Source organism: Cavia porcellus, unplaced genomic scaffold (assembly GCF_034190915.1).
Source record: "Cavia porcellus strain 051 isolate PalLab524CR breed Dunkin Hartley unplaced genomic scaffold, mCavPor4.1 scaffold_9, whole genome shotgun sequence".
NCBI lineage: Eukaryota > Metazoa > Chordata > Mammalia > Rodentia > Caviidae > Cavia > Cavia porcellus.
Genome location: NW_026947492.1, coordinates 40,063,604 through 40,079,421, shown reverse-complemented (window position 1 = coordinate 40,079,421; position 15,818 = coordinate 40,063,604). Strand labels below are relative to the sequence as shown.

The 15,818-nt window shown below is 41.6% G+C and overlaps 1 protein-coding gene across 1 annotated transcript; it reads right to left on the bottom strand.

Moving 5' to 3' along the window:
- LOC134477552 (uncharacterized) lies at window positions 1-15,610 on the bottom strand. Its single transcript, XM_063255654.1, has 6 exons — window positions 15,504-15,610; window positions 10,116-10,175; window positions 8,187-8,327; window positions 7,286-7,798; window positions 5,291-5,401; window positions 1-834 (listed from the first exon to the last, which is right to left on the bottom strand). Exons 4-6 carry the CDS (start codon window positions 7,784-7,786, stop codon window positions 799-801), a joined length of 648 nt encoding a protein of 215 aa, XP_063111724.1. The 5' UTR covers window positions 7,787-7,798; window positions 8,187-8,327; window positions 10,116-10,175; window positions 15,504-15,610; the 3' UTR covers window positions 1-798.
- Between the last annotated feature and the right edge of the window lie 208 nt (window positions 15,611-15,818).

Here is a 15,818-nt window from a genome sequence, read left to right as displayed (position 1 = left end):
AAAGAACAAAGAATATTTTTATTAAATTAAGAACATTACAACAGCAAATTATTACAGCATATTTTCCAAAAGGCGCTCTGTGATACAGCACATGTTCCTTCTGTGGATGGTTTCTTTAGAGCAGAAAGTCAACTAGTGTTCTCAAAGGCTTGAGCACAGAAGCATAAGATCTGTGCTGATGGAGGTGTCTCAGGCCTTTGCCAGACACACATGACACAGCCCATGACAGGCCCGTGAAGGATGGCCAGGCCCTCAGAAGCCAGTCCCAGTGGGTAGCAGGCCCTGCTGCTCTTGTGTCTCAGCCGCTGACAGCCATCCATTCTGAGGAAGCATCAAGGCCACGTGAGCCACAGACACAGCCATAGGAGCAAGCACCAGGAGACCAGGAAATGCTGGAGGCTGCATCACTGCAGGACCAATTTCAACCAGTATCCCCTGGGTCCCTGTGGGGAGGGTGGCATTTCCACTTCAAGAGAACCCAGAGTTTCTGCCCAACTCCACAAACATTGGTCAGTGAGCAAACACAAGTAAATTCTGCCCACAAGGAGCCTGGAGGAGCTGCCATCACTGATGCAGTGCCTGCCAGCTGCTGCAAAGCTCCCAGGAAGGGAAGGCTCCCAGGCAGCCTGGCATCTTGCTGCCAAATTCCTCAGCAGAAGAGCTGAGGAGAAGGCAAAGGGGTGGGGAGGGCTGTGTCAGGGTGGCTGGAAACCTCAGGATGGGGGACTCATTAAAATGCTAACAAAGCCTGGGGATCAAAAAAGGGGCAGTGCTGGAGAAAGGGGAACTGGAGTACATTCAGATTTCTTGAATCTTTCTGTGGTTCTGCTGCACCTAAAGGATAAAATAGGAATTATTTAGTCTCTACCCTTCACAAAGTAGTTCATTTTGAAAAACTCTCTGAATATAACTAAGAAAATTTAAAAGCACTCACTACGTCCTTAAATTGATTCACACACACAGATTATAAAATGTCTCACCACTATTGTCAATTTTATTTTTTTGGTCTTTTTGAGACAGTATACTGCTATCTAGTTCACGCTGTCCTTAAACTGTCAGTGATCCTCCTGCCTCAGCCTCCTGAGTGCAGGGATTGCAGGCAAGTGCCTCCAGGCAGAGCTATTATCAATTGGAAAATTCTGTTGCTGATAATAGAGCATGTTGAGCACAGTTATTGTATGGTCCTTTAATTATCCAAATCCAAGCAGAAATAGATCCCTAATCTGAGCCATCAATACTAATTTCTACTATGAAAGTGCCATTATAGTTCACACTTGGTAATTCAAATCATGTTCTGAAAAAAGCAATGCTTTACGTATGTTTTATATTTCCAGAGTTGACAACCGAATAAATGTAATGCATGCGCTGCTAGGCCTGGATCCCTAGTGCAGAGGTCTGTAAACCACAGATGGTGAGGGGAGAAGAAATAAGGAAAAAAGACTGGCAGAAAGAAAAACAAAGAGAAGCTGTTCCCATGTATATCTAGTGTTTTATTAAATATGTTAATTCTATTTTTAAATCAAGGTGTGGAACAGAACTTCCCTTACTGGGTTACCACCTTTTCTTATGGCTTTTTCAGCATTACAGGGCATATGCGGTACTGACCCATCTAAAAGATAAAGGACTGGAGAACTGAAGATTTCCCAGGCATTGCAACACTCAGGAACATGCTACTTAACCAGGATAATGACTGTGTATTCATAAGAAGCAAACACTCTTTCCACCCCTTACCTGAGCCTCATGAAGGCACTCTAATAACCTCACTCTCAGGTTATTTCTCTACCGTGCTGGGCTGAAACAAGGGATACATTTGCACTGGAAGAGGTATTCAGCTTATGGTCCAAGCCTTAGTGCCCACAATTCTCTTTATTACCCAGGACCACTGGCAACTTCATTGACAGGAGCAACCCTCTGATACTGCTCACTTCAACAAAAGAAATACAAATGAAGGAGGCCTTGGGCCAGGGAAACACTGAAGCAAACTCATTCAGTCCACTTGCCACTGAGGCAGCCCAGATTCCCAAGCTCATCTGCTGTACTCCATAACTTTGCATAGGGGAACAGCTTCTGGGGTCAGCTTCTCAGCTCTGACACACATCCAAGCACAGGATGGAAGACTGAGCTTGCTTTTTGTCCTGCAAAGCTTCCATCAACATTAAGCACCACTGCTCTGTGTGTCTAAGCCAGGCCAACCCAGCAGGGCTTGGACTTAAAAAAAGAAAGGGGAAGGAAAGGAAAACAGGAGAGCAAAGAAGGGGAAGGAAGAGGAGGATGAAATCTAGAGAAGAGGAATTAGAGGCTCCCCTCAAGGTGCTGCACCTAGAGAGCAAGGAAAAATGTTTTAGAGTCTTCTGTATCCCTAGATGAAGCTGTAAAGCTTTTCACTAAATTTGGGGGGAATTTATGTAAATGATAGTTAGATTTTACTACTTTATCTTTCTATAACATTTCAGAAAAACTAAAATAATTGTCTAAATAAGGTAGTTTTAAAAATTCCACAACATAGTTAACTGAACTTCAATGTATGTGTGATATAAACTAAAGATTATGGAATAGCATGTGCCTGCATGTAGTGCACATTAAAATGTGAAGATTTCAGAAGAAGAGATCTCCCAACAGCTAGGCACTGGAAAGATCCAAGATTCCCTAACAGACAAATGGATGAAGGTAATGTGGTGTCTATTCACAGTGGGTTTTATTCACTGCTAAAGCTGGACGAATGCACACCATTTAAAGGAAAATGGAGGAACCTTGAGACCATAACGCTATGTGAAGTAAGATAGACACAAAAAATTCAGTTCGGGTCCCTTTTTCTTTCACAAGAATTCCAACTATGTATGATTTGAAGAGTCAAATAAGACAAATGTCAAGGAGACAGGAAGAGCATTAAGAAAACAGGTGTCAGGGGAGTAACACTGAAAGTGATCAAGATACATGACATACACGTGCTGAATCGCCATGTATTGCAAACATCACCAATGACAAATAAAATGAAAATGAAAGCTGTACATAGTTTTTCATTTAGATATCTTGTTGGTCAGACAAAATGCCCAACAGCCAAAATTAAGGAGATAAAGTTTTATTTAGCTCACAGTTTGTAGAGATTTCACTCCAAAATCTGCAGGCTCCAAGTCAGGGTGGCACTTGGCCCAGGGGCAACATCTGCTCAGAGCAGGGAAAACAGCAAAAGCAAGAAGAGCACAAGGGGAGAAGCAAGGCTCTTTTCCTCCCTGATGCTGTCTGCAGGCTGCATGTCGGAGGGCAGGTGCAGCACGCACAGCCCCAACCCCAGCACTAGACAGTGATCCAGTCAGAAACTGTAGACTTAGCTGCCTCCAAAAAGCCCAGTCCTCACAACACATGAGACATGGAGGGGTTATCCAGACACAAACCGTAACCATAGTCTAGTGGATAATTCAGTGTCACCTCAGTAAATATTACTAAAGGTCAATACCAGAGATACAAAAACAAATAAGACCCTTGAAACCTAAAAAGTGGACTCAAAATACATAGACCTGCCTGTACCATGCAGCACCCACTGCTTCCAGGCTGACCTTTCCACATGTCAAAGTGTTTCCTAATGTTCTTGGAGGTTGAATGCTGTGTAGTAAACCAAGACAACATTCTTTTCAGGTCTAGGTTTCACTACTAAGTATAACACATAGAGTTCCAAGAAGGAAAATATTCTCGAACTATAAACTCAGCACCTGACTCTGATTCATAAACACCACCAAGAGTCAGAAAAGGAAGGAAGTGATCAGGCAAGGGTTTAGCCAGTTCACTACCATATCCAGAAGAACCACTTAAGGTGGCTTGTGCACAGACAGAATTATCTGACAGAAAAATGGAAAATTGCTTATACAACTTAAATTCACATAACCAATTAAAAGTCAGACTGCTATAATACATATGCCATTAAAATTTCATACCTTATTTTGGAATTTTAGAATCAACATTACACATGTTTTAAAATGCTAGCTTACATTACTGTCAAGCAAAAACTTAAGCCTAACAATTCAGTGAGAACACTAAAAAAAATAAGCCTCTCCTTAATAGTCTTTATGGTATAATTATATTTGTATTTAGTTCTACGCTCCTTGGTAAACCTAGGTGTTGCACGCTAGGAACAGAAAATTTGGGTGGTAAAACAGTTGGATAAGATGTTGTTTTTATAGAAATTTCACAAGAAGTTACAAATAAAGACTAACAATAATATTTTGGTTCTGTTAAAGTAAATAATAAAATGATGTTCACTGTAATTAAGAAATGTGCCAGTGTTAAATGCGGATCATGCCATTTGAATACTTATTTTTTTCTTTCTTGTTAAACAAATTGGCTTCAGGTATAAAAGTGCTAGCACTTTAGATAACTGGTTATGACAACTTAATTATTTTAATTTATTTTTGATACCAGAGATTGAACTGGCGACCTTGTGCTTGCGGGGCAGGCACTTAGGCTACTCAGTTAAACCTAAAATTAACGTTTTACTGATCAGTGGTGACAACACTCATCTCAAACACTTTGTAATCAGAACTAGGCAACAGAGAACACACACTTCTTAGCATCAGTTGTGCTAAGCACATTAGGCTTTTCATTTTAACAACACTGACATGAATAATTTTATCAAAGAAAAATGATCATTCATCAGTTTTCCACAGATCTTGTAAAGGTCAGATTGAATATCATAATGCACGTCTTTCCTTTTCGTTACATTTCATGCCATCCACGGAAAATGAGAATTAATCCCACGCTTCGTGCTTCCTTCCTTTAAATGAGAGGAGGAATCTCCTGTGTCACGGGGTTGCTGTACTGGGTTAACAGTCATCCAGGCCCCACTGCACCCTGGGCACGCGTGTTACCATGTCCTGACGCCTCCTCCCTCCTGACAAGACTCAGGGCATGGGCCAGCCCTTCTGGATCACAGCTGCATCCCTGGTGCTGACAACCTCTAATACAGAGCCGCTGCTCAGTGGGTGTCAGTGGCTCAGGAACTCCGAACAGAGATCTGAGAGTGAAATGAAGCCTTTTTCTATGACAGTGCTGGAACCTTGCTGCGAGAATGCCTGCGCCAACCGGATGGAACTCCTATCAGGACATAGCTAAGACTCTGGACTAAACGTACCTCATTCAGGATTGCAGGTAAAACACACACACAGATGAGGAAAACAGGTTGTCACCTCGAAATGTTGCCTTAACTCTAAAATAGCAAAGTGGTCTTATGAAATAACCTACAGGAGAAACCAGCCTCCCTTCACCATTCATACTGAGGAGAAATGAAACTGGCTCTTACTCTGTGGGATGCAGGGTGCTGATCCGCTCTAAAGGGGGCATCCTTCCTTTTCCATACAAAAAGCCACCCAGGCACCTGTCCTGTGTTTCCTCCATGGTCTTCAGAGAGTAGCTGAAAGATTGTTTAAAACCAAAGAAATACTGTCAATACAAGGAAATGTATCCACTTTGAGATTTCAGATATTAGTAAACCATGCTTTCCATCCAATTTCTACTAAAGGTTTCTGCCTGTGGAAGGAGCTGTTTAGAACAATCAGAACCCATCCTAAGTGCAGTCTCCAATAAAATGGTAGGTACCACTATATCTCAATATGTCAGTATCCTCACGTGACAACTGATTTATATGCTGAAAGTATTTAAACCAATAAAATATTAAAATATCCTACAACTGCACCAGTTGACTTCTTCAGTGTAGAATGAAATGAGTGTACTTTCAAACAATTGAGAAAATTATATGAAAGAAGTTACAAATAGTACAAAGTAACAGTTTTCTATGATGATACTATTTTTGCTATCATTACATTCAGGACAGTAAACTGAATAAATGTTACAAGAGCCAAGCAGTCATTCCAATAAACAAACTATGCCAAAACATCCCACACCACTCCCAGTTGGCAATCACTGCTCTAATTCGGCTGCGATTCATTTTGGTCCCGGTGAAGGTGGAGTCCAATTCTATTTTCTTCCATGGGGACAGTTTGCTGATATCATTTCTGAGATCAGCTATCTTTTCCTCATTAAAGGAAACTAGTTTGCTAGTTCATTTGAAATGTGTGCATGCTCCCTGCCCGCGTTTTCTGAATCCATCCTCTCCTTCACTGATCTCAGCAGCACTGCACTGTTCTGCAGCTCTCTTTGCTCCCTGGCCTGTAAGTCCCTACTCACTGTGCCCCGCTCACACCATTTTCTCAGCTATGATGCAGAATTTACTCAGGCACTTGCAGGCCTACATTTCACCAGCGCCACGGCTCTTCTGAGGTGCGATCTTGCAGAGGCTGCACCTCAGCTGGTCACAGAGGGTGAGCAGTTACTCAGGTACTCAAGGCAGAGGCTGCATTTGAGGAATTTGAAGCACACTACACACAGTGAGGCTGACTAGAGTGAATTCCTTTGTGTTTTAACCCACATGTTAAAAGAATATGTGGTTTAGGATTCAATTAAGATTTCATGGTGACTTTGCATTTTCTTAAGAACATAGAAACTGGCCAGGACAGCAGGAGGCTAGAGTCCCAGCCAGTCAGCAGTGGCTCAGGCAGGAGGATCGCTTGCACCCAGTCGTTCAGGGCCATCTTGGGCAACACAGAGAGGCCCTATCTCCTGGCAAAGAGGAAATGATATGTAGAATGCACCCCTAACATCAATCCATGAAACCAAGGGACAGTACCATATATGCCTGTTCAAAGCACACTCCTGTGTAGGGAACCCAGTTATTTTCCAAAGAATTTACATTTCCATTTTTTCATGTTGGAAAGAGCAAATATGAAATGTGAAATTGTTGTGAAGATTTTTTTGACAACATACTTTCTTCTCCAAAAGATAATACTGATGGTAGTCAAAATACAAGATCATTATTTCTTACCCAAAACACTTGGGACAAAAACTATCTTCAATTTCAGATTAGGTTTTTGATGTATTTTAGTAGACTTTACTGGTTAGCATTCCTGATCCAAAAATCCAAAAATCTATAAAATCAGGCCTCTAGATTTGGAAGCAATTTGAATTTGAATAAACAGAAAAAGAAAAAATAATTAAATCATGAGTTACTCCTAAATAACTTTGCTCAAATAAGTAGGATGATTAAAAACTTATTATCCTACTCAAAATATTTCAAAATATCCCCTAATGTGAGGAATACACATTGAGATGCCGCATAGGAAGCTTTATATGAAGTAAATGTCTCTAAATGCACACGTGGACTGTGCTCTTCCAGGCCACTATCAATTGAAAACGTCTCAGTCCCTCAGCTTTGCACCACAATTCTGCACCCAGAATTTACCTGTTGTTTGTTGTGCCTTACATCCTCCAAACCAAGGCCCCTCTCATTCAGTGAATTCCATCCTGGTTGTTCTTGTAGGAGCATTTTGCCAAATCTCCTGTAATAATTCAGTTGGTATAGTTTCCTCTCTTGGTCTGATTTGGTATCAACCCAAGAAGATACTCTGGGCGTGGTGGGAGCTGAAGTGTGCATGGCGCCTCTCTTTAAATCACCTTCAGCTCTAGAGCATGGTTCTGTCTTCACCACTTGCCGGCTGGTGCTGGCTGCTTGTTTTGAGGCCATGATTTCCAGGATTTTATTATATTTTTTGGTGAGGATGTGGTGTTCCTTGGTCTTTTTGCTCAGGTCAGCTAACAGGCGTTCTTTTTCTGCAGTGCAGTGCTGTAGCTGCCTTGCAAAGTCCTCAGCATCCTGGGTGGAAGAGGGATGCTCTTTTTCTCCCAAGCCTGTTTGCTCTCCCTTCTGAACTGATGGTACACTTCTCTCCCTCTCTTCATCCATATGGTCCTCTGGCTGTAAGGCAGAGGTAACACGTGATCAAGGTTGTATACTTTTAAGTCTTAAGCCCTGCAGCAGAAATTCACATACTGTCACCAAGGGCCACAGCGGGTCCAAGGCTGTGTCTCTCAATATAGCTCTATGGAAACACAGCCCTGTGCTCTGGTTCACACCTCACAGCGGGAGACCTTTTCTCTGTCACAGATGATAAGGCTTGCACAGCTCAGAATCCCATACTGTGCAGCAGAGTGTGTGTGGAGCGCAGTGCACCTTGACACCAACCACAACACTACTGAGGGAACCACAGGGAAATGCCAGCTCTCATAGCTGCCCACTTCCCATTGTGCTATCCACTGACCATGCTGTGTTACCTGGGACCTTGCTATCTTCAGGGCAGCCTTACCTCTGTGATTGCCCTCCGTTGACATAATTCCTCCTGATATTTATTCCATAGCTTGGCTATGTTTTGTTGGTGTAAGTTCTGTAAAACTGCGACGTCCTTCTGATGCTGCTCAAGGTCTGCTTTTCGTGCCTCTTCAAGTTTCTTAGGAGTTAATCACAAAATTAACCACATTTATGATCCACACATTTCCCTGCACTTTTTAATTTAGTGTTGTCCAAATCTACATTTTTAAAATTATTTCTCTGATACTATTAACTCTGACTGAAAAGCACTGACACAAAGTCGACAGAGAAGCACAATTCTGAAAGAATTCACTTCCTCTTTCTTATACCTCAAAAGACGTGTTGTGCCTAGGTTTGGTATTGCACAAGATAATGGCAGGACTCTGCAATTCTGAGGCAGGAAGATCACCAATTCCATCCCAGCCTGGGGAACTTACTGAGACCCTGTCTCAAAATAGAAAGTCGGGGAGTGTGGCTCAGTGTGCAGGTTCCAGGTCCAATGCTCAGTACCAGACATGAAAACTTATGTTTCTGCTTTTACTGAGGGGACCTCCACAAGGAGCCTTATAGCAAAAGATGAGCCAAAGTATCTTTGCTTAGGGATCTATAACCATGCGCTCTCTCTTCTCTGACTAACATGTTTCTGCACAGCAAGGGGCAATTTGTACCTATCTTGCTGCCCCTACTGTCCACTTGCTCAGCCTCTGCTGATGGCCTCAAGGGAACTTCCAACCTGTGAACTACAATGCCTTCCTTCCAAAATGGAGGTGACCCGTGCCTCCCTGGGACCCTGGATCTTGACAGGAATTGCAATGGAAGCTGCATGCTCCTATCCCTGTCCACTGTGTCCTTTGGACCCTGGTCTTCTTCTGGACCTGTGCTTCCTGACACCAGAATGCTTAACTCTTCCTTCAGCCCTGTATGAGACCTCCTGCTCCTTCAAGTAAACCTCCTCTGTACTTAGTGGGCGATGGCATTTTCCCCTGTAACCAAGAACCGTAATCTGCAGATAGCTGCCCTCTCTGAGATGACCAGTCAGACTTATTTGCAATCCTATGCGTTCCTGTGCCAGCCTTTCCAACTGAAACCCTAAAGCAGTCCTACAAGGTAACTCTTAAGAGGTTTCCTCCACAAACGGAATAGGAAAGGGGAAGTCATTTGCCCAAACTAGCCAAACAGTAAACAGTAAGGTCAGGATTTCACTAAGGTCTGACTGGGGAATTTAACCCACAGTAGAATTATAATAATAGCAAACCCAAAACCCAGAAATGCTACAGCTCACCAAACCTTCAAAACTAAAAACCATTCATGAGATATAATATATATGACTTTTCTTATAGGAGATAACTGACAGAAACAAGCAAAATTCTACCACTAAAGTAGAACAATTACTCCTAAGAATTACATATCTAGTTTATTTTGCCGCTATCATGAACCCTAAAATCTGGTAACCTCACTGAACTTGGAATTTTGTTTTAATGAAGTCAGCTTCATGATCTACAAGATAGACTCATGAAATATGTTTTCTTAGTTATTTTGGAAGCAGATATTTGAATGCATTTATTTTACCTCTTTTTAAACATGGGGGTCAAATTCAAGACCAAGTCTATGCTCATCAGTTTTGCCAGCAGTGACCGACATGCTCAGGTTATTTTGAGACAAGGTCTCATGAAGTTGCACAAAATTACCTTAAATTTCCATTCTCCAAGCTTAGCATCCTAAACAGCTGCTTTTGAGGGTGGGAGCAAATGGGAAGATCATTTTACATATTTACTTCCTATCATAAGGAATAAAGAGAACTCAAAACAGATAAATCCTGGATGTCTTATAGAAGCCCTTACATCACTGAAATCTGGGCTGATTTAGGCCTTTTACTGTACAGATGCTAGAGGCGCAGCCAGCACTGGAGATCACCCATCCCACTCACCTGGATGATACACCTCAGCCTGCAGATTTCTCCTCCATCAGAGCTCTGTGCTCCCTGGGCCTTAGGAGTTCCAAAACAGAGAAAGAGAAAAGAGTTGCACCAATTGTCTTGGAAAACTAGAGGTCCAGACTTTATTAATAGCTACTTTTCAAAAAGGACGTAATTCCCTCTTTCTGATTCATGAATGCCAAACACCTTTTACAGAAACCCAGTGCCCTACAGAGTGATAGGAAAGCAATTACAGATGCCACATCTGAGAAGGAGCTGACTAACTAAAGAGCAACTGTTTTACACAATAGCTCCAGTTAGGATAGAAAAAAACAGACTATTTTACTTTGCATAACAAATTATAAATAGGATAAACAAGCTGCTTTCTAAAGCAAAATTTCTAAAATTCCTAAGACTTTCTACAATGTAGTTTACAACTTTCTTATCTGTATCTCAGCATAAAAGAACTCCTAGGTTGGACAAGAAAATAACACAACCTCCTTATTCTTGCCATGCTAGAATTTCTCTTTGAACACTTCTCAATGGAAACCTAGTAAGTGCATAGGGAGGGGTTCCCAGCATGAAGTCCTGTTTCAATTCACGTGGCCACTGTGTTATTTTCAAGCCAGGACACTTAACATTATCATCTCAAGCACTGATCACATCTTTGTGGTGAGAACACTCAAAGTGTTTTGGTCAAGCTACTTAGAAAAACATAATGTATTAGCATCTATAATCTCTCACTTAACCAGAGAACCCCAGAATTGATGGTAACTGACTACAAATTGGTACACATTGATCAAACCCCTACTTTCCCTTCCCACTGCCCACCCAAACCTCTAGCAAGCACTCATCTATTTTAGACACTTTTAACTGAGAACACATTAATGAGACAAATGCTGCCCTTAAGAGAGCTGAAAAACTAACCAGAGCACTTGGAGGAGCACAGCGTTGGGAGTTAAGAGCCGAGAATTTGAATCCTAACTTAATCACTGGTTCAATGGGTAATGACTTGTAGCTTCCTTATCTGCAGAGAGACTCAATAAATACATCACATAGCTATTAAGAATGATCTGATATAACATATGTAGGGATAGTTTAGGTGGCAACTCGTAAGGAAAATACAAATGTTGACTGCTTTGATGATTTCCTAGAACATTAAGCCCCCTAAAAACTGCAGGCTACATGATTTTGAAATTTACACTGCAAGATATGCCTGTCATTCAAAGGCATTTAAGATGTTTCAGGCAAACATAGCAAAGCCCAGATAGAAGTATTCCTGAAAATCTCACCCTAAGGAATGTTTTCTACAATGTATTCCTCAGATGTTGAGAATCACCTAGAAATATTTCCTTGTTTGAAAATAGTTTCTAAGCCCCTCCATCAGTCTCTAAAGGCTGGACATGAAATCTAGAATGGTTTCAAATTCTCCAAGTTATTCTTTCAGCAAAAGTCAAGAGTCACAGCTATTTCATGATAAATGGGACAGATGCCTACTCTGTTTTTAGCCTTGGGGTGTGAAAGAAGCAGGTGATAGGAGTTGGTAAGACTGGCCTCTTCAGAACTCAATTTCATTCATAAAAGATAGACATGAATCGCTTGACTTACATACTTTGGTTGTTTTACTTTCTTGTAGCAGTGAATGGAAATCCAAGCTAAGGGACTACCAGGTTATTCCAAGGCTCCTGTCTACTAACAACTCCAGGGTACATAAATCTGATATGAATGATAACAAGCATTCCTTGGAAGAAAGTTTAGACATCTAATAGGAAGTATTTCATTCCTAAGACTTAAAACACAAAACAGTTTAGCATGGTTGTGATCTCCTTTGCCAGATTTTCATTTTATCGTCTGTAGAGTTAACAAAACGTCAGGCACACACAGGGCCTCAGAGTCTTGGTGTCCCCCACCAGAGAATCTTCAGAATCTCTAGGGGAAAGGGACCCCTCAAATCAGGTCCTCAAAATGGATTTGTGGCTTTACAGTTTTTGAAGTATTTTCTCCAAATATTTTACAGAAAAGCAAATTAAGCCAAGCTAGAGAAGCAACCAAAATCAATTTGCCCCTGGCTGAGTCACAAGTGCAATGCATGGTTTCTAATTCCTAGGCCCGGAGGTTCTCTGACCAGAAGTGCTTCATGCATCACTTTCTGGTCAGCACCACACTTTTGACTCACTCCTGGATTTTTAAAAGCATCCAAATTGACTGGGCAACACGTCTCCAATGGCCAACTTCAGACTGAAGTCTTATGACCTCCTTGGAGAAGGTGTTCAACTCCTGCTGCATGGAAAGGAGGTCTCCAAAGTCCATGGCCTCTGTACACATCGCTGAAGCTCCATGATGGAAAGCAGAGCTTAGGGAGGATGATGCAGTGGGTGATGGGGCACTGCCAGCCCCTGGGGACACTGCCTGAGCAGCTGGCTGCAGGTTCAGCAGCTCGTCCTGCAGTGCATTCTTCTGTGCCTTCAGAAGGCTGATCTCTACCTATGGAATTCACATGGTACACGACAGCTTTACCAACCTTATCTGGCCTGTTCTCAGATTCATAGCATTCAAAAGCATAAAGACTTCTCTAAGATGACCCAGTAACTGTACTCCACTAAGCAGATCCATCTCTACTGAATCATCCTAATCATGAGAACTTTATTTGGAAAGTAAGCATAACTACCGTAGTTAAAGCACAGATGCTTCAAATAGTATGAAGAGAAAAATGTCACAAGTATGTTAAGCGGGGCAATCAATGTGTCAATGGAACACGGGTGTGCCATCTTCTATGGAGAGGATCCACATAAGTTCTTTGGGCTGTGGCTGCAGTTCCTGAGTCCCGTTGAGGAGTGAGTGCTGTTGTGCCCATCTATGTACTCAGCAGCCTCCTCTGAACATCTGTCACCTGGACAGTCTCCTGTAACCAGGGATGACTGGGCTTAGGCTTAAGATGCACCACGACACGAGGCACACTGGCACTGAGCTTCACGGCACAACTGGAAGGACATTTGCATTTATAAACCAAAACGCTTTAGATAGGACCATGCAGTTTGGCCATGTTCAATTTGTAGAGTCTCAGAAGAAAATAATAGTGCTGGGCATGACGGTGCACACCTGCCACCCATCACTCTAGGAGCCTGAGGCAGGAAGATGGAGCTCATCCAGGGCAAGTTCATAAGACCTTCTCAGAAAATGGCAAATTAAAAACAGAGTTGGGGTTGCATCTACATGACAAACCCCTGTGTTCAATTCCTAGAATCTGAGGGAAAATAGACAGCCAATTTCATGATCCTGAGGGGAAGATGGCTGAGATCCTGTTCATCATCCAAAGCAGAGTTCACGGGCAATAACAAAATTTGGCCAAATACTTCTGTTCAAAAAACAAATTGTTCACAAACAGAAGCATTTATGTATAAAGCTTTCCTATTCCACTCTGATAATCTAGAAGAGGGCTCTGCTTTAACACAGACAGAGATGGACCACTGAAAATCCCGCCTTCTCTATAGAGAGAACAACACACAAATTCTGAAACAATGAGCAGCTCAATTTTGGCTTCACAAGGGTAATAACAGGTCATAATCTAAGAGAAATTCTGAGCACACGAGCTACCAGGAGACCAGGTCCATTCTCTCAGGAGAGCTGCTGAGACCACACAAGTAAGAGACTTAGGCAGAACTGAAAGGAGCTGCAACCGATCCTTAAGACACTGTACATCAGCAAAGGATCCTTTATTCCCTGCGACAGGAGACAAGCAATGTATTTCTGCATTTGTATTGCTACAAATTCAAACTCCCAAACACATACCCAAATGCATTTATGCTGTATGTCAGAGCAGGGCTTTCTGATTGATGGGTTCTGCCCCTGTCAATCTCTGCAAGGCTCAGCAAGGTGCCATTCCAACAGGGGGATGGACCCTAACCCACAGTGAATCCCTTTAATTATAGCTTCTGCATTCTTTTTCTAATCTCAGAATCAAAAGTCAGGCTTCTGGTGTGACTCAGCAATCCCCCCATCTCCTGTAGCAATATTGCTCTACTTGCCTTTGAAATTACACCACCTGAATAGAGGTTCCAGTGCCTTCCTCAGCACTCACGGGACCTTGCGCTCTATTGTGACTCTCCGTGCTTCCAATAAAGGCCGTTTTCCTTTTTGTCTCTTTTTCTGCTCTTGCTTCTCTCTTGTACCAAGGAAAACCCTAACACTGATTAATGCCCTGTCTTGTATATTGTTATTATACTACTTAGACTTCATTCATTTTCCCCAAAATTAAGAGACGCACGTTGCATACTCAGAGAATACAAACATGAAAATAATTGCAGCAATAAGATTCAGAAAATTAGATCTATAAGATATGTTAAGCATGATATTTCAGCCTTATAAAAATGAATGACATTCATAGTTTTTCTTATATGATTGCAATATGAAAAGCTGTTATCTTACAATGCACATATCTATCAAGTCATAGAACTATAGAAAAACAAGCTCTAAGAAGCAAAAAATGCATTTGTACACTTGAATATTTGTGGTGTTTTCATATGAAGAATTAAATACAAGATAAAATGTCAAAAGCTTTCACTACAGTGATTCCACTTTGGGATAAGTATGACAATCACCTAATGGAGTTTCTGTAAATCAGCCAGAGCCACTTCCTAGTGTCCTGCATCAGAACCTTGAGCTGGGTGTGGTGGCCCATGCCTGTGATCACCACATTTGGGAGGCTGAAACAGGAGGATTGCCAATGTCCAGGGATGCACAGTAATTTCAAGGGCAGCCTGAACTACACAATGAGAATTTGTCTCAAAACAGCAACAAAAAATTTTTAAAAACTCCAAAACAACACTTTCAAAGACACTAAAAGGAAATACAACATTTATCAAACATTAGGTCAATTGGATCATGCTGACAATATTACTTCACGGAAAATCAATGACAAGGAAGTACAACAAATGCCAACACCTGCAGTCAAGGTACTTTCAGAGCTGGGTAGAGTGGTGCCTTCCCGTATTCCAGCTCCTTGCGAGGAGGAGACAAGATGGCACCAGCATGGGTGATGTAGTCTCACATCGCTAGAAACAAAAAGGGCTTGAGATGTAGCTCAGGGTGACACCCTGCGTTCAATCAGCAGTATGCAAAAAAAAAAAACCAAAACTTTGTAATTGAGAATATCAGGAGCAACGATCACATTGCACTCAGTAAAGGTGACCTCCAAAAACATACCAAACACCACCACCAACATATTTACAGATATTTTATATAAATGTATTCTTCTTTTGAATGGAGAAATTAATTTCTCCAAAGATTGGTTTATATCATATAAGCTGAACAGCAAATCTCACAGACTTTATGAATTTCAATAATTTTATGGAACTAAAAGTCATATACAAATCAGTATGCAGTGGGTGTAATAACATTTACCTCTTTCTGCTGCAACTGATTTCTGTAGAAGGCTGATAGCTGTGATATTTGCAGCTCTGAGGCTTCGTGTTTCTCTTCCAATTCACTGCAACGTTTTTTCAGTCTCTTGTTCTAGAAGATAAAAAGCATTTTCTACAAAAATACTGCAACTACAACATGTGAGTAATGGTTATGTTCATGCTATCCCAAAAAAACTACTTTCTCATGAAAAAGAGTTTTGTAAAATATCTCAAATAAAATTCTGTTCTCTCAAATATATAGAACTTTCAAGCTAAAAAGGATACGGAAGTGTAATCATGTGGTCATAGACAGGCT

Bases quoted from the DNA above. Each gene is read 5' to 3' on its own strand.
- LOC134477552 (XM_063255654.1), bottom strand. From the start codon at position 7,786: ATGGATGAAGAGAGGGAGAGAAGTGTACCATCAGTTCAGAAGGGAGAG. The intron at 5,402-7,285 runs GTAAATTCTGGG...ACAATCTTTCAG, and splicing joins TAAGGCACAACAAACAACAG to CTACTCTCTGAAGACCATGG. The intron at 835-5,290 runs GTAAGAGCCAGT...TTTATCCTTTAG, and splicing joins AGCACCCTGCATCCCACAGA to GTGCAGCAGAACCACAGAAA.